The following is a 23,530-nucleotide window of genomic DNA, read 5'->3' as shown; positions in this document are numbered from 1 at the left end:
CTTAGCCGACGAATTAATATAACAGGCCGACGAAATTTTTCGTCGGCTAAAGTGCTTGTCCTGGTAGTGAGGGTTGTTTTACTATTAACGAAAGTTAAATTATAAACTACCTAGTTGCCTTTCGAATTCAAGATTTGTGGACATTATTATGCCACGTGGCTGACCCCACTTCAACGTACCGTACTTTCTGGCGTAGTCCAGCACTTGCCTGAATCAATAGGAAAAAAAAACTGGAAAAATAATAATAATAATTGCAAGTTGCTTAGTGATCAAGCATCACGCAAAGGACCTCCCAACCCAAATTCGATTCACAAAGCTATCAAAATGGTCAGGCGCTATATTGTAATGCATATTTTCAACATTTCACTCTTAGCTATTTATTTTATAACATTCAGTTTTTTTTTACCCATCATGCAAGCAATAAGCCGCCAGTGGCGTAGCTACATGAGAGTGAGAGGGTTCAAATGACCTCTCTCACTTTTCCATACAACCCATAATAAATCATCATTTTCATGTTTATATTACATAATTAGTGTAAAGTTTGACGCTTAGACTAAGTAATATTACATACTACCTTACAATTTGAAAAAATGACTCAAAATATAAACAATCATCATGGATATTTTATATATTTTTTATTCAAGTTGGTAAGGGTTGAGCAATACAAACTACTCGAATGTAGACGATGTAGGAAACACTAAATTTTGACCCTCCTAGTTTATTTTTCTGGCTACGCCACAGTAAGCCGCTATGTTTATTGTGTATGACTAGATGTATGCCATCAATGTGTGAAAGCAAATGATGTCGACATTAGAGCAATACTCTTTACTAATTAATGTCTAGTTGAGTACATGCATGTTTATTGAAGAGATTTTTATTATTTCAGGTCTTTATAATTAAAGCTTTAGGAGTTGAGAACAAATAAATTGAGAAGAGAAAACACCACGAAAAACAACTCAAAATCTATTAGAGGACATATCTTATGCCCCCACGAAGATAGAGATCGATCACTTGTTTGATAATGTTCTTATCTCCTGCATATGTGATCATGCTTACATGCAGTACACAAAGATAGCTGCCGCTAACAGAGAACTGGAGTTTTCTGCGTGACAAGGACCAAATTCAATCACAAAATCCAAACCAATGACACCAGATTTGACGTATAAACACAATCGGTATATTTTAGATATATTCGCGTATCTTATATAAATGGATCACAATGTATTCTGGTAAGGGTTATCTCCTTGTTTTTTTTTTTTTCTTTCTTTTTCATCAGGGAAAATAAAACAATTTCTTTCAGATATTTCTATTTATGATGAGAAACTTCTGGATATCTTTATTACCTTTCGGGTTACAGGCAAAGAGAGTCGTGGAAGAATTGTTGAAGTCCTCAAGCTTCGCATATTTAAGGCATGACGTTGCTAATTTTAATCTAGTAGGTTCTTCAAATTCATTACTACACAACTATCATAACCCATCTCTCTCTTCGCTCTCTCTGTTTTGTTTCAGAGCTTAGCTCTATCTCTAAATATACAGACGCCAAAATATGAAAGTAAAAGTGGCAACTAGTGTAGCCCGGAGCCTCGTCTTTGTTATCATAATAGTAAGATGGGCATGGAGTCTTCTGGATTGGGGGTGGCTCAAGCCAAAGAAGCTCGAAAGATGTTTGAGGCAGCAAGGCTTCGAAGGCAATTCTTACAGGCTCTTGTATGGAGACACAGAGGAGAACTTTATCATGCTCAAAAAAGCAAAATCGAAACCCATGAACCTCTCAACATCCCATGACATAACACCTCGAGTCACTCCTCTTCTCCATTAAACTGTGAAAACTTACAGTAAGTACGTACGTACCTTCAATTCATATATATAACTGACGAAATAACTAATAAGTTGCACTAGTTTCGTGATCAAATAGAGTTAGCACATCATTTCCTATATATGTTTTGCATCGTTCACGACTAATCAATTTGTGCGCCCATATGATTGAAGGGTTTTCTACAGGTGTAATATGGTTAGATTAGATATATGTATGACTGATTGCCAGTTTGACGACATAGATGAAAGAAAACCTGAAGTGAACCGGTAGAAGAGTTTTTACATACTCACTTGATATTATGAGATCATGGATGGATACATTTTGAACTTATTATTTAATTCTTGAACCAGAAAAAGAAGTAAAATGAGATCGATCATATATATGATATGATATAATTCATAGCATGTCTGACTTGAGGGTGATTGACAATAACCTTTTCAGGTAAGAACTCTTTTGTATGGATGGGTCCTATTCCACGGGTGAACATTATGAATCCTGAAGATTTAAAAGACGTTTTCACAAAATTCATTGATTTTCAAAAGCCACATTCAAACCCACTTGTGAAGTTGCTAGCAACAGGTCTTGCAAACTATGAAGGGGAGAAATGGGCTAAACACAGAAGGATCATCAACCCAACATTCCATTTTGACAAGCTAAAGGTATTTTATCTCTACTCTACTATAATAAAGCCAGCAGTTAGGGAATTTACCAAATTGTGAACTGCCATAATTACATTTAATAGTCAACTAAAACAAACAAAAACAAGGGTCATTATAGTAAACAACAAAATAAACAAAAGAAAATAAAACATAGAGATAATTAATAAAAACAACTTGAGTAGTGGAAAACCAAAATTAACCACTACTCAAGTTTCTTTAAAGGTGATCGTGATCGTGTCCCGTGTAAATACACGAGTAAAATGCTAGTATATATAAAAAGTATACATAATTTCACTCTAAGTATCAATAATACTCATTAATTTTCCTGTTTTATTTTATTTTATTTTATTTTTTGTGGAGACATTTACAAAGGTATATATATACACACACACACAATATTAGAGAAATTTTAAATACACACCCCTAATCTCTTAATACACACCTCTATTATTTTATGTTTCTATTGAGATTTTATAGGTAAGTTAAATGACTAAAATAAACATCTATTATTTGAAGAAAAAAATAATCGCGCTAGAAGTATTCTTTTTAACATCTTCTACCATAAAATTATCGAAAGCACGTCTTCTCCCCTAACCCTAACTTTTCTCCACAATTCATCTAGGTTATCTTCTTTCTTCTTCTTTATTTTTTATTTTTATCTGTATCAGCTTTAGTTTATCTTGTAGATCATATTATCAAGTACTGCATTTTTACCATGACATGTTTTATCGAGTAACTAGCTATCTATGTTTAATAGCTACTGTACTTCTACAGTTCTACTAGCTTGTGAATTTTGAAAAATAGTAATGGTGATTTGGAGTTGGGATATAATAATAATCATTTGATTATAAATTGAACGATGATAACAAAAAATTTCTAGCAAAAATTAGACGAAATAATATGTAAAAAGAGGTACAAAATAGTAAATATATATTAATTATATTAAATAATGGTATATTTATTAAATTAAGAGCATTTTAGGCAGTTTGGAATGTGTATTAAGTATAATACTGAAATGAAAAACTTGATAGGTGGTGTATTAAGTAAGGGGTGTGTATTAAGATATTAAGGGTGTGTATTTAAAATTTCTCACAATATTATTCCATATGTATAAGAATTTTTGGGTTGCCAAGAACTTGTAACTCTCTATTTATTCAAATTAATATTGATAAGTTGTGATTTTGTGCAACAGCGTATGTTGCCGGCATTTTACCAGAGTTGTGATGAGATGATTAAAGAATGGGAGACCGTGGTGTCGAAAGAGAGTTCGTCATGTGAGATTGATGTCTGGCCTTCTCTTCAAAATGTAACAGCAGATGTGATTTCTCGAACAGCATTTGGGAGTAGCTATCAAGCAGGAAGAAAAATATTTGAACTCCTAAAAGAGCAAGCAGTGTATGCAATGAAAAGCATACAAAGTGTTTACATTCCAGGATGGAGGTAAAAGTTAAACTTCCTTTAGATGATGTTACATGCATGCATCAAAAATCCTTTATCTCTCTTTTCTCATTGAGGTATTAATTTTATTGTGCATGTAGATTTGTACCAACTAAGATGAACAAGAGGATGAAACAAATTGACAAAGAAATAAGAAATTTACTCATGGGGATTATAAGTAAAAGAGAGCAGGCCATTGAGGCAGGTGAAGCCACCAAAGATGATTTATTAGGTGCACTGATGGAGTCGAACTTAAAAGAAATTCGGGACCATGGGAAGAACAACAAAGATGTTGGGATGAGTATAGAAGATGTGATTGAGGAATGTAAGCTTTTCTACTTTGCTGGGCAAGAGACCACTTCAGTATTATTGGTCTGGACAATGGTATTACTTTGTCAAAATCAGATTTGGCAAGATCGAGCAAGAGAAGAGGTTTTGCAGATCTTTGGAATGAACAAGCCCGACTTTGATGGTCTAACTCACCTAAAAGTTGTAAGTATATATTACTTTTACTCTAAACTGAAAGGGTTTCTTGAATTACTAGAGTTAACCTCACCTATATATATTTTTATATGTATGATGCCTCAGGTAACCATGATTTTACTTGAAGTTCTACGATTATACCCGGCAGTTGTTGTGCTTTCTCGAACCACTCATAAGGAAATACAACTCGGGAAATTCTCACTCCCAGCTGGAGTCGAAGTCGGGTTACCAACACTGCTCATTCACCATGACAAGGAACTGTGGGGTGATGATGCAAAAGAGTTCAGGCCAGAGAGGTTTTCGGAAGGAGTTTCGAAGGCAACAAAAGGCCAGCTCTCGTTCTTTCCTTTCGGAGCAGGTCCCCGGATTTGCATTGGACAAAACTTTGCCATGATGGAAGCGAAATTGGCCTTGGCATTGATCTTGCAACACTTCACATTTGAGCTTTCTCCATCTTATACCCATGCTCCTTTTAATCTTATAACCCTTCAACCACAGTATGGTGCTCCTATCATTTTACACAAACGTTAACGAGTTGTGTATGTGACGACCGGCGACAGTGTTGTACGTGTATTTCGTACTTGTCTGATGTGCAGCGCTACATGTCATATATATAGACACACACACTAATAAGAATAATTGCAAGTGTTTTGGACGGGGTGGTAGGGTGTCATGTTTTGAAAAAAATAGTTTTGAAAGCAGGTCTGTATAGTAGAACTTTATCTGTACTTTAAGCTTGTAGCATGATATATATTTTCTCTAACTTCTTTTTATATTGAGAAGAAACATAAAAGTTACGACTTGAAACCCCTATTACAACCTATATTTAAGTTATCAAAGTTAAATGCATTGAGCGTTGAAAGCGTCAACTAGTGACCCAAACTACTGATCAAATCAACAACGAAGTTGCTTCAAAAGGAATGTAATGGAAGTTGATTTCTTCAAACTGAGACTAGATACAAATATACAGATCATAGAGAGAGCTTCCCATATGTGCTAAAAATATCGAGGAACCCAAAAACTGCATTTCAGGTCAACAAGATTTATTAAGGAGGATCATATTACCCTTTAACACAGTTAGTTAGAATTGGGATTCCACCTAAAGTACTTTCGGATTTTTATATGATATGGATAAAATGCTAATACATCTCTTGGACAGTTTGAAACTAATCTACATCTCAGGCGAGCATTGCTTCTAGGGAGAAGATGCTCGCCCAAGTCAATTCCCGAAGAAAGAGGCAGAGAAAAAAATCTGTATAAGAAAGGATGACGCATAACTGTACTACTCTGGCTCTGGAACCGTGTCTAAATGGACTGCAAATTAAGTTCAAGACATTAAGTAGCATAGAGCAAAGTTTATGAGAGAGGCGAGTAATTATTCTCTCTGGTCTTTGATTACTAAGTGGCAGTGTCATGTGGTTGCCATAGGCAATCATATAACTCAAATTTGGTGGAACCATGCAAGGGGTGAATGTGGGTTAAATTATATTATTAGACCACTCAGAATTTTAAATAAAAAAAATAAGTGACTGTCGTTAAGGGGAGAGAGTGTTCCTAAAAGACCACATGGCAGTCTGACGTGGTCTTCCATTCTATTAAAGAAAATCACCACGTCTCTTATGCTCAATTTTTCTTATGAGGATTGATACCCTGAGTTTCTTAGCGGGAAACCCTAAAGTTCAAACTATGGGTTTGGGCTGAACGTCGTGTGGATTGTGAGATTAGGGTTGGTTTGGCAATGTTGGGCACCCATTCTTCTTCTCTTCTTTTGGGCCAGTGTGCTTTTGGTAGGTGACATTGCCCTATTTTATTTTAGCATCGTGTGTGAATAGGAAAATAAGGTGTGAATATATAACACCGTTTAAAAATTAAATAAAAATTGAAATGAATATAATACAATTAGGTTTTGATCTTCCACAATTTTCAACTACTTTCCAAGAAAATGCTTAAACAATAACTCACATGTGATCCATTCTAGTACGACCGGCATATTGCACGGTAAGACTAATCAAAAATTTATTATTTTTTTCGATGAACAATCGAAAAATATGCTGAGGTGCAGAAATTTTAATCCAACAAATACCGAGTTGGAGAGTTTTTTTTTTTTTTTTTGGGAGTAGAGTTGGAGAGTTTTTTAAGTATGATACATTGATACTTATATTAGTATGGAGCATCTACTGACGCTTGCTTGTAGAAAAATATATGCCTACTAGACAATAATGGTATTTTATTTATCGATCAATGGCAGTTGACATCCTATAAAGAAAGAGCTAGGAACTCTGCTTCATCAGTGATCCAATCGCTAGATTTGAAAGATTTTTAGGGCCGGTGTTGACTCGCTTTCATCTATGCCTTAACGAGATAGTTCTTCACAATAAGTACCACACATCCGACCGGTAAACCATAACCTCCATATCTTAGCTAGCTCGAGATATTGTCTCAATTCCTCAAATAATATGGAAGTAACAGTGGCTAGTTGGGTAGCACTGAGCCTTGTTTTTGTAAGCATAATAGTAAGGTGGGCATGGGTGTGCTGGATTGGTTATGGCTGAAGCCGAAGAAGCTAGAAAGATGTTTGAAGGAGCAAGGCCTTCAAGGCAATTCCTACAGGCTTTTGTATGGAGACATGAAGGAGAACGCTATCATGCTCAAAGCAAATTCGAAACCCATGAACCTCTCAACCTCCCATGACATAGCACCTCGAGTCGCTCCTCTTCTTCATCAAACTGTGAAAACTTACGGTAAGTAGGTACTTTATGTAATTGACAGTAATAAGTTGCATAGTTTGTGATCATTAGATCAGAGTTAGAATCAGGCGTTGTCAACTTGGACCTAGCTAGCTCAAAGATTCATAGATCAGTTCCTATGTTTTACATATCATAATTTACAGGAGTTTGAAGGATTTTTACAAGAGTCTTGGTTAGGTATATATGATCGGTGGGCTTGACATAAATGAATGAAAACCTTAAACGAACTAATATTAGAGATTCTATATACGTAGTTAATATTAGACGAATACACACTACTAGCAAAAAAAACATCTCACTCAGATTCTTTTCTCATACACTATTTAATTCTTACGGAAATCTGTAAGAAATGTTTAGTTATATAAAAAACGGTGTGGAAAAATTTTTACTGGACTCATACTATTTTATACAATAATAACGGCAACAAAAATCTGTGTGAAATACTAATTGACACGGTAAATTTTATCGTGTTACACTTGAATCAGAAAATTAAAAAAGAAAAGATATACCTATTTATACATATCAAATAACATGTAGTGACTTGAGGAGTTGAGGGTATTAACAATTTAACATATTATTTTGTTCAGGTAGCAATTCTTTTGTATGGATTGGCCCCATACCACGAGGGAATATTATGAATTTAGAAGATTTGAAAGATGTCTTCACAAGATATCGTGATTTTCAAAAGCCATCATCAAACCACTTAGAAACATAGCAACAGGCATTGTAGACTGTGAAGGGGAGAAATGGGTTAAACACAGAAGGATTATCAACCCAACATTCCACGTCGAGAAGCAAAAGGTATCAAATAAATACGTAGAATGAAATTATATATCAAAGAACTTTTGGTGGCGCCAAGATCGACCCTGTAAGTACTCTCTACTTGTTCAAATTAATATTGATTAGTTGTGATTTTGTGCAACAGCGCATGCTACCGGCAATTTACCAAAGCTGTAATGACTTGATTAAAGAATGGGAGACCATGGTGTCCAGAGAGAGTTCATATGAGTTTGATGTCTGGCCTTCTCTTCAAAATTTAACATCTGATGTGATTTCCCGAACATTATTTGAGAGTAGCTATCAAGAAGGAAGGATAATATTTGAACTCCTAAAAGAGCAAGTAATATATGCAATGAAGATTATACAAAGTGTTTACATTCCAGGACGAAGGTAAAAGTTAAACTTCCTTTACATGTTAAATGCATCTACATTCCTTTATCTCTCATTCTCTCTTTCTCATTAAGCTGTTTCATTGTGTAGGTTTTTACACTAAGATGAACAAGAGAATGAAACAAATTGACAAGGAAATCAGAGGTTTACTCATGGGGATTATAAATAAGAGAGTGCAAGCCATTGAGGCAGGTGAAGCCACCAAAGATGACTTATTAGGTGCACTGATGGAGTCGAACTTAAAGGACATTCAGGATCATGGGAAGAACAACAAAGATGTTGGGATGAGTATTGAAGATGTAATTGAGGAATGTAAGCTTTTCTACTTTGCTGGGCAAGAGACCACTTCAGTGTTATTGGGCTGGACAATTGTATTGCTTTGTCAAAATCAGAACTGGCAAGATCGAGCAAGACAAGAGGTTTTGCAGGTCTTTGGAATGAACAAGCCCAACTTCGATGATCTAACTCACCTAAAAGTAGTACGTATATATTACTTTCACTCTAAACTGGTAAAGTTTCTTGAATTACTAGAATGTTCGTGGATCGATATGAGTTAACCTTACATGTATTTTTATATGAATGATGCCTCAGGTAACCATGATTTTACTTGAAGTTCTACGACTATACCCAACCGTAGTTGAGATTTCTTGAAGCACTCATAAGAAAACACAAATTGGGAAACTCTCACTACCGGCTGGAGTCGAAGTTGGGTTACCAGCACTGGTTATTCACCATGACAATGAACTGTGGGGTGATGATGCGAAAGAGTTCAGGCCAGAGAGATTTTCCGAAGGAGTTTCGAAGGCAACAAAGGGCCAGCTCTCGTTCTTTCCTTTTGGAGCAGGTCCTCGGATTTGCGTTGGACAAAACTTTGTAATGACTGAAGCGAAAATGGCCTTGGCACTGATCTTGCAGCACTTTACGTTTGAGCTTTCTCCATCTTATGCTCATGCTCCTTCTAATCTTATAACCCTTCAACCACAGTATGGTGCTCCTATCATTTTACATAAACGTTAACAAGTTGTGTACGTGATGAAAGTGTTGTTAAACGACATTTAAGCTTATAGCATGATACTTTTCTCAACTTTATATACTTGTGCTTGTCTGAAATTATGAATATCATTGCAGATAGATACAGAAAATGTTTTATGGAGAGCTTCCAAATTCCCATACGTACGTCCTACAACGAAACGCATATCAAGGCTAGAAACCATCTTTTATGGCACCATCAGCTAGCCAAAGAACGTATGTATTTTGAGTCTAATTTGGCTACAAAAATCACAGTTATGCTAAGAGATCACATATCATAATGATCTACCTCAGAGATAACTTGAAATAAATTACCAAACCATCTAGTTATTCAATAAGAAGAGAAGCATTGAATCAAAAGTAAAAATAAAAGGAATAAGAAAGAGGGCAGGGCCATAAGATATAACAATCACAACACCACCGCGCAGGAGTATGACAACAAATTTATGATTGTGATGGGGAAAGACGCGAAAACCACTTAAAATCACGTACATATGATATATTTTCATGGCACCACAAACACCACGAAGATAGAGATCGATCACTTGTTTGCTAATTCTCTTATCTCCTCCTCCTGCACATATACATGTGATCATGCTTACACTACACAGAGATGTGGAGTATTATGCGTGGCAAAGACAAAATTCAATCCCAAATTCCAAACAAATGACAACAAATTTTTACGTATCCACAAACAGAAATCATGCCATTAACTATTTCAGAAAAAAATAAATTTATTTCAGATATTTTCATGTACGAGAAATTTCTGATCGAGTGTCGTTTTTCCATAGATTTCCAACTTCTATTATTTATGAGACTTTCAGGGTAGAGGCAAAAAGTTGAGGAAGCTAATAACCTCGCTCTCAGTTATTAGCTAGATTAGAGGTTCTCTTTCGCTCCCTGTTTTGTTTCAAAAGCTTATTAGCTGTAGCGCTAAATATACAGACGTCAAATATGGAAGCAGCAGTGGCTACTAGTGTAGCCCTGAGCCTTGTCTTTGTGAGCATAATAGTTCGATGGGCATGGAGTCTTCTGGATTGGGTGTGGTTTAAGCCAAAGAAGCTCGAAAGATGTTTGAGGCAGCAAGGCTTCCAAGGCAATGCTTACAGGCTTTTTTATGGAGATATGAAAGAGAATGCTATCATGGTGAAAGAAGCAAAATCAAAACCCATGAACCTCTCAACCTCCCATGACATATCACCTCGAGTCATACCTCTTCTCGATCAAACTGTTAAAACTTACGGTAAGTACGTACTTTACATAATTAACAGTAAAAATTAAGGTCCATATGTTTGTGATTAACAAGGTTAAATAGCTATAGAGTTAACCATGAGGCGTTGTAAACTTGGATCTAGCTCAAACATCCATAGCACGTTATTTCCTATACATATGTTTTACATATCCTTTACGAGTAATTAATTTGTGCATATGTTTGACGATTCTTCACAAGATGTTGTGGTTAGATACTTAGATACATATGATTGATGGACAGTTTCATATATATTACATACGTACTTGATATGTTTTACATATGTTTGAAACTTTGAATACGTCTAAAAGTTACTGTTTTACTTAGTTTAACTTTCGAAGTCAGAAAACTAAATTTAAAAAGGACCAAACTTACAGATGTATATTAACTTATAATAATAATGCTGACTTGAGGGTTATAACTTGTAACTTTTTTCAGGTAAAAACTCTTTTGTATGGGTTGGCCCTCTACCACGGGTGAACATTATGAATCCGGAAGATCTGAAAGATGTGTTTGCAAAACCTAGTGATTTCCCAAAGCCAGTATCAAACCCACTTATCAAGTTGCTATCAACAGGTCTTGCAAACTATGAAGGGGAGAAATGGGCTAAACACAGAAGGATTATCAACCCAACATTCCATTCCGAAAAAGTAAAGGTATTATACACAGCGCGCGCGCACACACTGTAAAGAATCAAAGTAAGGGTTAACTTACTTCTTTGTTTGTAATGATCAACTGTGGTTTTGTGTAAACAGCGTATGTTACCGGCATTTTACCAAAGTTGTAATGACATGATCAAAGAATGGGAGACTGTTGTGTCCAAAGAGGGTTCGTCATGTGAGATTGATGTCTGGCCTTCTCTTCAAAATTTAACAGCTGATGTGATTTCTCGAACAGCATTTGGAAGTAGCTATCAAGAAGGACAAAAAATATTTGAACTCCTAAAAGAGCAAGCAGTATATGCAATGAAAACCGTACAAAGAGTTTACATTCCAGGATGGAGGTAAAAATTAAACTTCCTTGAGATGTTACATCACAATTCCTTAAGGTTGCTTTCTGATTGAAGCAGTTTTATTGTGTAGGTTTGTACCAACTAAGATGAACAAGAGGATGAAACAAATTCATGAAGAAATAAGAGGTTTAGTCGAGGGTATTATAAATAAAAGAGAGCAAGCCATTAAGGCAGGTGAAGCCACCAAGGATGACTTATTGGGTGCACTTTTGGAGTCCAACATGAAGGACATTCAGGATCATGGGAAGAACAACAAAAATGTTGGTATGAGTATTGAAGATGTGATTGAGGAATGTAAGCTTTTCTACTTTGCTGGGCAAGAGACCACTTCAGTGTTATTGGTTTGGACAATGGTATTGCTTTGTCAAAATCAGAATTGGCAAGACCAAGCAAGAGAAGAGGTTTTGCAGGTCTTTGGAATGAACAAGCCGGACTTTGATGGTTTAACTCACCTAAAAGCAGTAAGTATTTGTAATGCGTAATGGAATGATCTGTGATATTAGTTAAACTCACCTGTGTATGATTCCTCAGGTAACGATGGTTTTGCTTGAAGTTCTACGATTATACCCAGCATTAGTTGTGGTTTCTCGAACCACACGTAAGAAAACACAATTCGGGAAATTCTCATTACCAGCTGGAGTCCAAGTCGGGTTACCAGCACTGCTCATTCACCATGACAAGGAACTGTGGGGTGATGATGCAAAAGAGTTTAAGCCAGAGAGGTTTTCTGAAGGAGTTTCGAAGGCAACAAAGGGCCAGCTCTCGTTCTTTCCCTTCGGAGCAGGTCCTAGGATTTGCATTGGGCAAAACTTTGCTATGACAGAAGCGAAATTGGCCTTGGCATTGATCTTGCAACACTTTACATTTGAGCTTTCTCCATCTTATGCTCATGCTCCTTCTGCTCTTATAACACTTCAACCACAGTATGGTGCTCCTGTCATGTTGCATAAACGTTAAGGAAAAGTACTGTAACAAAAATGGTATCGAACAGTACATCTTACTTTCGAAGTATGTAGTTATTTGTCTGAACTCTAAAGTAAAATATTTTCTCAGAGAGATTGTTACATTTTGAGACTTAATTTAACTGTGTTGATTTGCAGTAAATAATTAAATTTGTGAAGAACTGGTATTAACTAATTTGTGAAGCTGGGGGCAAAGTTCAGAGTTTGATACTTGTTCTCTTTATTTACTCATCTTGATAATCATGGTTCAGAACTTCTTTGTACTGGTCAATCTAATGCCTAATGGACTAATGGAGTATCATTTCCCCTAATGGACACAACTGATTCAGATGAACCATGCAAAACATTGCGGGAAGACAGTTAGAGCTCAAACATGTACATAATGATTCTACATGAGGTTCTACATGAGGTTCTCAGGTTGCAGCCGCCCGGCATTCAGACCTATAGGTTAATTATGAGATCAGATATGACACTTCACTGTACCAGCTGGACCATCTTATATTCACATCGTGATAGAGAAAGGGTGTAGATGTCCCCAAAATCAAACCCGAGTGGTCTTCTGAAGTCCCAGAGGCAATGCAGTAGAACACTTTTCATTTGGCACAGGTCCAGAACCTGCATAGGTAGAAAGTTGGCAAGCAGGGAAGCAAACAATAAATATCAGAAACGATGTTTTTACAGTTCTTCTGAAGCTCAATATCATGAAATTTAGATTCGAATTCAACTACGAGAGCTGCCTAAATTCTAATCGTTCCTTATAACTAACAGACTCTATGTAGAAACTTTTTCAATGTAGAAGTATTCTGGAGATATTCCAGAGGAACTATATATGCATTGACCTAAACTATTTTACCCGGCAATGAAACCAAGACTATCTTTAACTAATTAATTTTTCTTCTATTGGATCATTTGCTGACAGTTAACTTATCAATTCCTGTAAGCAGCAGTAGTGTGTGATAAACATTTGGCGAGGAACATAGAGTAATATTTCTTGCCAAAGAAATAAATTATTTCCTAGAAATCTTTAATACGGAGATTTCCAACATGCAGGAATATCGTAAGCTGTGTGCAGTAGTGGTATAATCAGAGCCTAAGTACGTATCAAAAGAATAATAATCAGTAAGTAGTAGCAGCGTAGCACTATTGCTAACGTTCACCGGCTGTTTAAAATGGTCACGCCCTCGTATAATAAAAAATTATGGATTAAATTCATTTTACCCTCCTGACGTTTCGAGTTGACCTCATTTCAGCCCCCGATCTCCCAATTTTGAAAATTTACCCCTGAATTTCCAATTTTCATCAGTCTAGCCTATTTGCTAAGATTTTGTCCAATTTGAAGGTTAAATATGCCAACATGAAATCTTAGAAATTGGGAAATAAAGTGTGATTTTTGTCGTTAACCGACTGATCTAGCCCTAAAAGTGAGCTAAAAAGTCAAAATTAACGTTCAATTTTGACGGATTCTTAGCGAATAAGCAAAGCTGATGAAATTTAGAAATTCAGGGGGTAAATTTTCAAAATTGGGAGATCGGGGGCTGAAATGAGGTCAACTCGAAACGTCACGAGGGTGAAATGAATTTAATCCAAAAATTATCATGCTTAAAAAACTTCATATTCAATCAAAAGAGAAAGTCTTTGCAGTACCCACCCTCCCTCCCTCCCCTTGCAAATACAAAAATCTCATGCAAAGAGAATTCAATAAAGATTTACCTTCAGCCACTTGGTCACGCACGAATCCAAAATCATCAAACGGCCATACCTAATAACATGAAATATATTAAGTTCAGCCGCTCCTAAAAGCATAAATGGATGTCATAAACAGTGATTATCATGCAAGTACATGAAACTAAATTAGTGGAAAAATATTTATCCAGTAGTCCACACCCTTCAGCTAAGAAAAAAAATACAGATTAGCAACCAGAAAATGCAAAGAACCGGCCTTACTACAGCCGATTCATCATATAGTATAGTCCTTAATAACAGTGGTAACTGTTAACCGAAGTCAATATAGCAGACCAACACACTTACACACACTTAATACCAGAGGTCACCCACTCCCACCCCCTTATAAACCTAAAAATTATTATATTTTGCTTCATCCATAGCACACTGCCAAGCAACAAACAAGCCCGACATTAATAAGAAACTAGTTTTAAAGCTGTGAAAAATTGAAAATATTTAATAACAAAGAAAAAACCAATTGCAAGTCTTCCAGCATGGTACTCGTGATAATAACATGTGATTAATCAGCAACATCAACCGATATCTTACATTCTTAACAATTTTAGATTCAGTTTAGCGTAACATTCTCCACCACAAATAGATAACAGTAATAGATCTAACAATGAAGTAGCCATAGCAATACTGAGGACATTATTCATAAACAACATCCAAAACTAGCTCAGGGGAATAAGCATCTCTCATAAATCCTATCAACCCTGGGGTAAGAACATATCGAATAAATATATTACAGAAAGCATATAGTTCATCACATAAACTACACCACTATTATCAGCAGGGTAAGAAATCCAAACAAAAACAAGAATGACTGAATATATAAGTATTCACAAACTCTATGTTTTAGGAAGGAGAAGTAGCATTACCCTGCAAAACACTCTGCCTTGAATAAGACCGTAAGGCACAGGTCCATGTGACCGTGAATCATGGGATTCATAAGTGTTGTCTCCCTGAATCCAAACATGCCCCTTAGGAACCTATTCATTGACGCCCAATATGATAAAGAAAGTAAATAGGCATACCATCATAAACACAGTATTATAATTCAAAAGAAAGATGGAAATTTAAACACCAATATTCTAAAACTAATGAACACAAATATTCTAGAAACCCTACTGCTAAAAAGTGTTAATAAGAAGCAATAATCCTAAGCTAGAAGGAAATTATACATAGAGCTCTGGAATACTACCGAATTATCACGCCTCCTAAATTGACTGATAACATAAACTTCTGTAAGACACACATTTAGTTCAAAATTTACAGATATTGCCGGAAAAGCTGCAAAAGCGGATTGCAGTCGCATGAAAATTATCAAATGCACTCATAAAAAACAATCATCAAAATGCAAAATAATCACGACTTTCGGGGTTTCGAAAACCCGAAAGGATGAAAGGATGAGGTATTCGACGTATCACGGTGGACCCATGCTGGAAAAAATCCGATGGGGGTCGAAAAACTTGACCTTATCACCTTCCAAACCGATGATCCGCTTGGCGACCATCATCTTGGGGTTATCGGGTGACGGAACAACGACGACGTCACCGGGGACGAGCCGCCCAAACCGGTGGGATAAGCGCTCCTCAAGAAAGATGTCGCCGGTGGAATTGAAGGTGGGGAGCATACTCGGTAGAGGTTAAGAGGGTTTGGATGAATGAGGAAGGGAGGGTTTAGGGTTTACGGACATAGCCAAAGGAGAAGATGTAGGAGTCGATGAAGTGGATGAAGCCGAAGGTCTTGGCGGCGCCTGCTAGGAATCGCCACATTGGTAGAGGTTCGATCTTTTGCTGACGAATTTATTGTCAACAGCAAGTTTTGCTTGCCAGAGAATACAGAGGAGCGAAAGATTTGAAGAGTTTCGGATTTTATAATTTTGCATCTCCAACCAAAAGAAAACTTTTTTGGTCAAATTTTAAATACTGAACTTAAGTACTTGTTTACTCTCTTTTTTTTTTCCTTATCAACCCTAGTTCTAAACTTTATACTGATTAAATCTAATGGAGTATCATTTCCGCTCACAAAGAATGGATACAATTTGATTCAGATGCACAATGCAAAACATCGCGGGAAGACAGTATAGAGCTCAAACTTGTACATAATTTAAAATTGCTTTGTTGCAGGTGACAAAATGATTCTACATGAAGTTCTCAGCTTGCAGCCACCCGGCATTCAGACATATAGGGAGGTTAATGAGGAGATCAGAAAGGAGACTTCACTGTACCAGCTGGACCATCTTATATCCCGATAGGTGCTGTTCATCATGATAGAGAACGTGTGTTGATGTCCCAGAATTCAAACCCGAGTGGTCTTCCGAAGTCTCAGAGGCAACATAAATAATGAAGTAGAACCCCTTCAGTTTGGCACAGATCCAGAACCTGCATAGGTAGAAAGTTCGCAATCAGGGAAGCAAACAATAAATATCAGAAACGATGATTATACAGTTCTTTTGAAGCTCAATAACATTAAATCTAGATTCATATTCAACTTGAGAGCTGTAACCATTCTAATAATTCCTTATAACTAATAGACCGTAAAGGCTGTGCCATATGTACAAAGCTATGCAATGTAGAAGTATTCTGGAGATACTCCAGAGGAACTACATATGCATTGACCTAAACTATTTTACCCAGCAATGAAACCAACTAACCAAGACTATCTTTCACTTAATAATTTTTCTTCTATTGGATCATCTGCTAACAATTATTAACTTGTCAATTCCTGTACGCAGCAGTAGTGTGCGATAAACATTTGGGGAGGAACATATAGAGTAATGTATCTTGTCAAGAAATGGAATTATTTCCCGTAGCAGGACTCAAGTTGTCAACAAGCTTCTATATAACAATAGAAACTTTTACTCTGGAAATTTCCTCTTACATGAACATCATGAGGTGTGTGCGGCAGTGGTATAATCAGAAAGTAAGTAGCACCATTGTTAACATTCACTAGCTGTTTAGAATGGTCCAACCCCCGGATAATAAGAAAATGATCCAAGTGTTTAAAAAACTTCAGATTGAATCAAAAGAGAAAGTCTTTGCAGTTCCCTCCCTCCCTCCCCTTGCAAATACAAAAATCTCATGCAAAGAGAATTCAATAGAGATTTACCTTCAGCAATAGAGACAAAAATCTTAAGCTCGGTCATTTACTAATCCAAAGCCATCAGGTGGCCATACCTAATAACATGAAAAAGATAAAATTCAGCTGCTCCCTCCTAAAAGCATAAATGGATGTCATAAACTGATGAACATTACTTCATGAAAAGTATATGAAACAAAATATTTGAAGTATTTCAGTAACCACTTCTATTAGGCAAAACAATGAATTTACTTGAGAGAGAGAGAGAGAGAGAGAACAAATTTACACCCTTAAGGTAATAACAAAACACAACACAGACTAGCAACCAGAAAACGCAAGAAGCCATCCTCAGAACAGAACAGTTAACTGATATGTCAAATAGAAGTCCTTAAAAACAGTGGTAACTGAAGTCAATATAACAGACCATACACACACTCAATCCTAAAGGGCATCCACCCCATCCCTCTAACAAATAAGACCGCCAGCAACAAAAGAAACTAGTTTTCAAAGCTGTGAACATCTATAATAAAATAAAATCAGAAAACCAAGTACAAGTTTCTCATTGATCACGAAAAAGCAGATGATTATTTAGCAACATCAACCAATATCACAATTGTGAATTTAAGTTGGGGACAACATTCATTCTCCACCATTAATAGATAACAGTAGTAGAGCTAACAATGAAGTAGCCATAACAATATTGAAGACATTAATCATAGACAACATCCAAAACTAGATAAGGGGCATAAGTGTCCCAAAGAATCCTATCAACCCTGGGGTAAGAATAAATTAATAAAAGTGTTACAGAAAAGCATAAATTTCAGCACATAAACTACACACCCCTATTATTGTCAGGGACGGAATTCCAAACAAAAACAAGAATGATTGAATATATACGTGTTCACAAACTTAGTATGTTTTAGAAAGGAGAAATAGCATTACCCTGAAAAACACTCTGCCTTGAATAAGACCGTAAGGCACAGGTCCATATGACCGTGAATCTAAGGAGGCATAAGTGTTGTCTCCCTGAATCCAAACATGCCCCTTAGGAACCTATTCATTGATGCCCAATATGATAAAGAAAGTAATTAGGCATAATATCAGAAATACATTATTATAATTCAAAAGGATAACGGAAATTTAAATACCATACATCCATGGCCGGCCTTGGGGGTAGGCACAGAAGGCTCCCGCCTATAGCCCCCAATCTAAGGGGCCCCAAAAAAATTTGAGTTTGTGAAATATGTATACAATAGATGAAAAAACTATAGCATTGCATTTTTTTTATACGCACTATATCATTGCATTGCATAAGATAATTAAACAATAATTCTACAAGTGAGATACTTAAAGTATTAAACATAATTCTATTAGTAAAAGAAAGACTTAGCTCAAGTTTAGTTTTAAACTAATAGCCTGGTCTTTCTCAGACACTAAAAGTATATAAAGCTTATTGTAGTTCAAGCATTTATAACAACTCAACGAGTTTTACTTTAGTACATATAATTTTAGGTATTATCTAGCTCGTTGTTAACATCTTGAACTCGGTAGATATGACATTTTTCCTCATTATTTGTCTTTATAACGGTGTTTGGTGTGAAACTAATTTAAATTTTACAAATATTTTGACTGAATTACGCTATTACGCAATACAATTTTGAATTATTATTTATAATGAATCTTAGGAAACTAAATGATTTTTAAAAAAACACAGACATGTTTTATGAACATCACGAGCCTGATTCTATGACTCGCCTTGAGCCCCCGAAACCTCAAGGCCAGCCCTGCATACATCAACCAGAAACCAATATATTCTCAAAACAGCTGACATTTCACAAACCAATCTCCCCCACATTGATATCCAACCTTTTGCGGTTAATACTCACAAAGGCGAATCGCATACAGAATTTAACATGTAATAAGTTAGTTTTCCACAAATAAAAGAGAAGTTTGTGGGCAACAAAGCACAATCTGAACATTAAGATCCGGTTGGCTCCTTTTCTATAAGTACTTTTGGGAAATTTTTGTAGCCAACAAACACAGTCTCAACAAAGCATAGACTTGTAAGACACATTTAGTTCAAAATTTACACACATTTAGGAAAAGCTACAAAGAGACACTAGACAGACATAAAGCGCAGATAAATAACTTCACACATGCCACATTGCATTGCAGCAACAAGATACTCACCAATCAACAATAACTTCTCAGACCCCTACACCGAATGAGTCACATGAAAATCATGAAATGCACTCACAAAAACTACCATCAAATACAGAAACTTGTACTGCAGAAACTTTCGGGATTTCGAAACCCGAAAAAAAATGAGGAATTTGTCATACCACAATCCTATCGTGCTGAACAATCCGTTGGGGATCGAAAGAGGAAGTGACCTCATCGCCCTCCAAGCCCAGGACCCTCTTGGCCACCATCCTCTTCGGGTCGTCCGGAGACCGAACCAGGACGACGTCACCGTGGGCGACCTTACCTAACCGGTGGGAGAAGTGCTCCGCGAGGACCACATCGCCGCTGCAATTGAAGGTGGGGAGCATACTAGGACCGTGCACCTGCAACCACCGGAAAACAAAGAAGAGAAAGTTAGAGGCTTTGGAGAAATGAGGAAGGGACGGGGATTAGGGTTAGGGTTTACGGACGAGGGTGCAGGAGCAGAGGTAGGAATCGGTGACGTGGAGGAGGCCGAAGAACTTTGCGACGGTGAAGGAGACGTGCTTGGCTTCGGTGGCTAGGGCCCGCCAGTGTTTGAGGAGCATCATTCAGATTTGAGAATGCAGCTGGAAAAGGTCCGATCTTTGCCGACGAATTTGGGGAAGAAGAATTTGTAGTGGACGAACTGCAAATTTTGCTTGCCATAGAATACAGGAGCGGAAGATTTTGGAGAGGAAGGAAAGAGAAAGGTTTGAAGAGGTTCGGGTCGGGTCGATCCAGGCGGATGTATCCATGACCTGTTTTCTGCCGGGTGGGCCCTTTTCAAGAGTGATTCTAACTTTCTATGAGGTAATTTTTTTTTTTTCTTTGTGGAATTACCATTGAAACATACAGTTACACAACATGCTAGCCATTGAGGACTATCATTTACTCAAACATGAAAGCCGAGAATCATAAGCGCATTTATCACATAGGGACGATAATTACAATGACTGAATATGGAAAATCATTTCTAACAACTAAGCATGTAAGACTTATAGAAGACACATAGATATAACAGACACACGTAACATAAGAAAACTGAACTTCTAAGTTCCAAATCACAATTCACTAGCAGACCTCAACCTTTTGTAACCATTGATATGCAGTTGCATCACCAACAGCTTTGTCTCCACCGGATTCCAAACTTGAAGAGTGATCTTCTAAACTACTTTTTACATGAAGTGGTTTTGGTAAGTACGTACAACTAGAGTTTGGCAGAGCATCAAGTGAACCTAAGTGATTTTGTCAAAGAAAAAAAAAATGTGAAGCTAAGTGATGTAACGATTTCTGGGTTTTGATTTTCAATATTGTGAAGCAGAGAATTTCTCATGAAGCAGTAAATAGTATCTCATTTAATGTGTGACATATAAATGGATTCTTTATCATCCATCTTCAACTCTAGCTACATCTTCGTTTTTCTCTCCCAGTAAGCAATGACTGATGAAAGGACCACAAAAAAAAAAATTCAAATGACACTGTTTGAGTTAAGACTTCAGAGAGTTGTGATATGAATGGGATTCTAATTCCTGTACCTCTCACAATATTTATTTTTTTTTTTTTTTTTTTTGAAAATAGGCGGATTTACTCCATTGATATTAATCATACGACCATACAAGGTCAGGTTTTAGAGAAGTCCGAAAAAAAACTCTTACTTACAATACCAGGCTCAAAAGTTTGAAAACTACGAATAAAGAAAAGAAAGCAACAAAAACTCCCTTAAAAACTAGTATCCAAATGGATTTGTTTTGACCTCCTAGAAAGCAAAATAACCTACATAACTCTAAACATGGAAGATTAAAGCATTTTGATTTGAGGCCTAAGATCTTAATGCGGTGTACCTTTCCTTCAAAATGTGTAAAATAACCATCCAATGTTATGTAGGGATCTTTCCTAGTGAGAGTAGGAAACTACTCCTTTCCTGACTCGAGGCCGCTTGTCTCACCACTTGATCATTCTCTGAACTGCAACTTCACCGGTCTGAGCCTCTTATTCTTACTGCCACGAAGACAACCTCGTTTTTTTGGGGATTTTCCAGTCTTCAGCACCCCCAATTCACCATTGACACCAACAGAAAAACCTAACTCTTCAGGGGCCAGAGGAAGAGGAACAAGTGCTAGTCTGTGGTGTGCTTTCTTCCCTACAGCCTGCTCTGCCTCCTCTCTGCTTCTCCGCACACCTGTATCCTTTGCAGGAGAGGGAAAATGATTAACCTCTCGGATCTACATTGCTCGACGCTTCTTGGAGAATAGAGGAGCCAAAGAAGGGATAGGTGTAGCAAGGGTTTGAGGCTGGTTTGCCCTAAAAAACCATCGGTGGTGCACTAGGGCCACTACCATTAGTAACCTGCATCACCGGCACCGGAGCGATCTCTCCCTCCAACGGACACTCAAGACCACCGTGGTTAATCATCATGCACGTCCTAGCAACCTCTCTTACCTGAATTTCACCAGAATCACATCAATTAGCGAAACCCTAATACGCCTTTCCAACCTTACTGGTGCATTCAGAGGCAGAGTTAATCGCACCCTAGCAACACCGCATTGAAAGCCAGCATTGTCAACTTGGAGGCTTGGGTCAATCGTCTCTCCGACCAACCAAGCAGTGCATGCAGTCATGAGGGCCGCCGAAAACTCCTAGATCTCAACACAAATCTATACGAAGTCCAATGGCACTGCCATGATGTCTGAGAACCTTTTATAATCACTCAACATGATCATGGATCTTTGGTAACTCTAGGGGCTCCCTTCTTCACCCTTTTGAGATCCCTCTCATTGGAAAAGGTAAACAGGAACGTATTCCCTCTTGCTTGAACTTCCACAAGGGATGCCAGTCTCCACATCGAGCGCACAACGCTCCTGAACATATCGAAAGCCATGGCTCGAGCCGTGTTGAGCCGCCCCACGAGGTAGAAATGTGGTGCGATGAAACCCTTTGAAGGACACCGAAGATCTCCGAGATTCACCGGCTCATCATGTTTGCCAAGAGAGAGCTTGGTAGCAAGGCTGGTTGTCATTGAAGCAACGAAGGCAGCCATGTCAGAGGAGAGCTCGTCGCACAACTCACAATTTTTCTCTGGAAACCCTAACCCTAGCCGTGCACGGAAGAGAGAGGAAGGGAGAGAAAAGGAGTCGCAGTATTTTTTTACTACGTTTTCTAGAAGTTCTCGTAGTATTAGTTTAGTCATAGAAGAAGAGTCTTATAATGCTCAACGTTTTAGGTTTTGATGCAAGTGAATGCCCCTATTCAATTTGGTTTCTTATCTGAAAGTGTACTAGCAATGGTACCCGTGGCTCATGGCTTGCCACAAGTGTTTCTTGTGCATTGTTAGTAATTTATGATTATGACATATGTGAATGAAAATAACTTGATTCTTAACCAAGATGATAAAATAAGACATAGTTTTTTTCCTCTAAAATTGTTTAAGTTTACTTTACTGCAGTTCATAAAACTATACAAAACTATTGTATCAACACATCAACCATTGGCTGGTCCCTTCTTGACCTGGCGGTCTTTGCTTTACTTGTGAGGACTACCAGGTCCAAGGATCGACCAACATCATCACCCTCAACACATCAACCATTGCAGGGTACATGGAGACCTAGATACAAAACTATTGTATCAACTATCAACACATCAAGTATTGCATGGAACATGTAGACCAAAAATTTATCTATAGAAATGCCATCAGTAGCTTCTTTAAGGGTCAAGTAAATGAACTTCAGTAACACCTGAGGATAAAAAAGAACCCATATTACCTTAAAACATATGCTTAACAATGCAGAAAGGATAGAGAAACAGAGCACATAGCACTATTTAAACGAATTCGAGCTCCCAAACACCCTTCTTCCTCTATATTATGTTTGCTCTATACCTTTAAAAAAAAAAAAAACTTGAATATCTTTCTCTCCCCATCTTCTAAAACCTCTAGAACATTTGAGTATGTGTAATACAA

At 37.2% G+C, this 23,530-nt stretch overlaps 3 protein-coding genes and 2 pseudogenes across 4 annotated transcripts; 3 read left to right on the top strand and 2 right to left on the bottom strand.

Annotated features, from left to right (window-relative positions):
• The first annotated feature begins 1,546 nt into the window (after positions 1-1,546).
• LOC101297915 lies at positions 1,547-4,991 on the top strand (annotated as a pseudogene). Its single transcript, XR_184233.1, has 5 exons — positions 1,547-1,835; positions 2,258-2,475; positions 3,668-3,915; positions 4,014-4,404; positions 4,501-4,991. The product of XR_184233.1 is annotated as a secologanin synthase-like (transcript).
• A 1,840-nt stretch (positions 4,992-6,831) lies between these two features.
• On the top strand, positions 6,832-9,329 carry LOC101299366 (annotated as a pseudogene).
• An 867-nt stretch (positions 9,330-10,196) lies between these two features.
• LOC101299074 (secologanin synthase-like) lies at positions 10,197-12,559 on the top strand. Its single transcript, XM_004295635.1, has 5 exons — positions 10,197-10,584; positions 11,029-11,246; positions 11,346-11,593; positions 11,673-12,063; positions 12,134-12,559. The coding sequence occupies exons 1-5, from the start codon at positions 10,296-10,298 to the stop codon at positions 12,557-12,559; spliced, it is 1,572 nt and encodes a 523-aa protein (XP_004295683.1). The 5' UTR covers positions 10,197-10,295.
• A 469-nt stretch (positions 12,560-13,028) lies between these two features.
• On the bottom strand, positions 13,029-16,117 carry LOC101297329 (mitochondrial inner membrane protease subunit 1-like). Its single transcript, XM_004294137.1, has 4 exons — positions 15,764-16,117; positions 15,168-15,278; positions 14,275-14,323; positions 13,029-13,179 (listed from the first exon to the last, which is right to left on the bottom strand). The coding sequence occupies exons 1-4, from the start codon at positions 15,920-15,922 to the stop codon at positions 13,106-13,108; spliced, it is 393 nt and encodes a 130-aa protein (XP_004294185.1). The 5' UTR covers positions 15,923-16,117; the 3' UTR covers positions 13,029-13,105.
• Positions 16,118-16,148: 31 nt separating this feature from the next.
• On the bottom strand, positions 16,149-20,246 carry LOC101297621 (mitochondrial inner membrane protease subunit 1-like). Its single transcript, XM_004294138.1, has 5 exons — positions 20,025-20,246; positions 19,713-19,937; positions 18,313-18,423; positions 17,401-17,468; positions 16,149-16,673 (listed from the first exon to the last, which is right to left on the bottom strand). Exons 1-4 carry the CDS (start codon positions 20,142-20,144, stop codon positions 17,424-17,426), a joined length of 501 nt encoding a protein of 166 aa, XP_004294186.1. The 5' UTR covers positions 20,145-20,246; the 3' UTR covers positions 16,149-16,673; positions 17,401-17,423.
• Positions 20,247-23,530: the final 3,284 nt, after the last annotated feature.

The sequence above is a fragment of the Fragaria vesca genome, linkage group LG3 (assembly GCF_000184155.1).
Source record: "Fragaria vesca subsp. vesca linkage group LG3, FraVesHawaii_1.0, whole genome shotgun sequence".
Taxonomy (NCBI): Eukaryota; Viridiplantae; Streptophyta; class Magnoliopsida; order Rosales; family Rosaceae; genus Fragaria; species Fragaria vesca.
This window is presented reverse-complemented; position numbering and strand designations above follow the sequence as displayed.

Bases quoted from the DNA above. Each gene is read 5' to 3' on its own strand.
- LOC101299074 (XM_004295635.1), top strand. From the start codon at position 10,296: ATGGAAGCAGCAGTGGCTACTAGTGTAGCCCTGAGCCTTGTCTTTGTG. The intron at 10,585-11,028 runs GTAAGTACGTAC...AACTTTTTTCAG, and splicing joins TCAAACTGTTAAAACTTACG to GTAAAAACTCTTTTGTATGG. The intron at 12,064-12,133 runs GTAAGTATTTGT...ATGATTCCTCAG, and splicing joins GTTTAACTCACCTAAAAGCA to GTAACGATGGTTTTGCTTGA.
- LOC101297329 (XM_004294137.1), bottom strand. From the start codon at position 15,922: ATGCTCCCCACCTTCAATTCCACCGGCGACATCTTTCTTGAGGAGCGC. The intron at 14,324-15,167 runs GTAATGCTACTT...TCATGTTATTAG, and splicing joins AAGGCAGAGTGTTTTGCAGG to GTATGGCCGTTTGATGATTT. The intron at 13,180-14,274 runs GTAAATCTTTAT...CTACCTATGCAG, and splicing joins GCGTGACCAAGTGGCTGAAG to GTTCTGGACCTGTGCCAAAT.
- LOC101297621 (XM_004294138.1), bottom strand. From the start codon at position 20,144: ATGATGCTCCTCAAACACTGGCGGGCCCTAGCCACCGAAGCCAAGCAC. The intron at 19,938-20,024 runs GTCCGTAAACCC...CGGTGGTTGCAG, and splicing joins ACCTCTGCTCCTGCACCCTC to GTGCACGGTCCTAGTATGCT. The intron at 17,469-18,312 runs GTAATGCTATTT...TCATGTTATTAG, and splicing joins AAGGCAGAGTGTTTTTCAGG to GTATGGCCACCTGATGGCTT.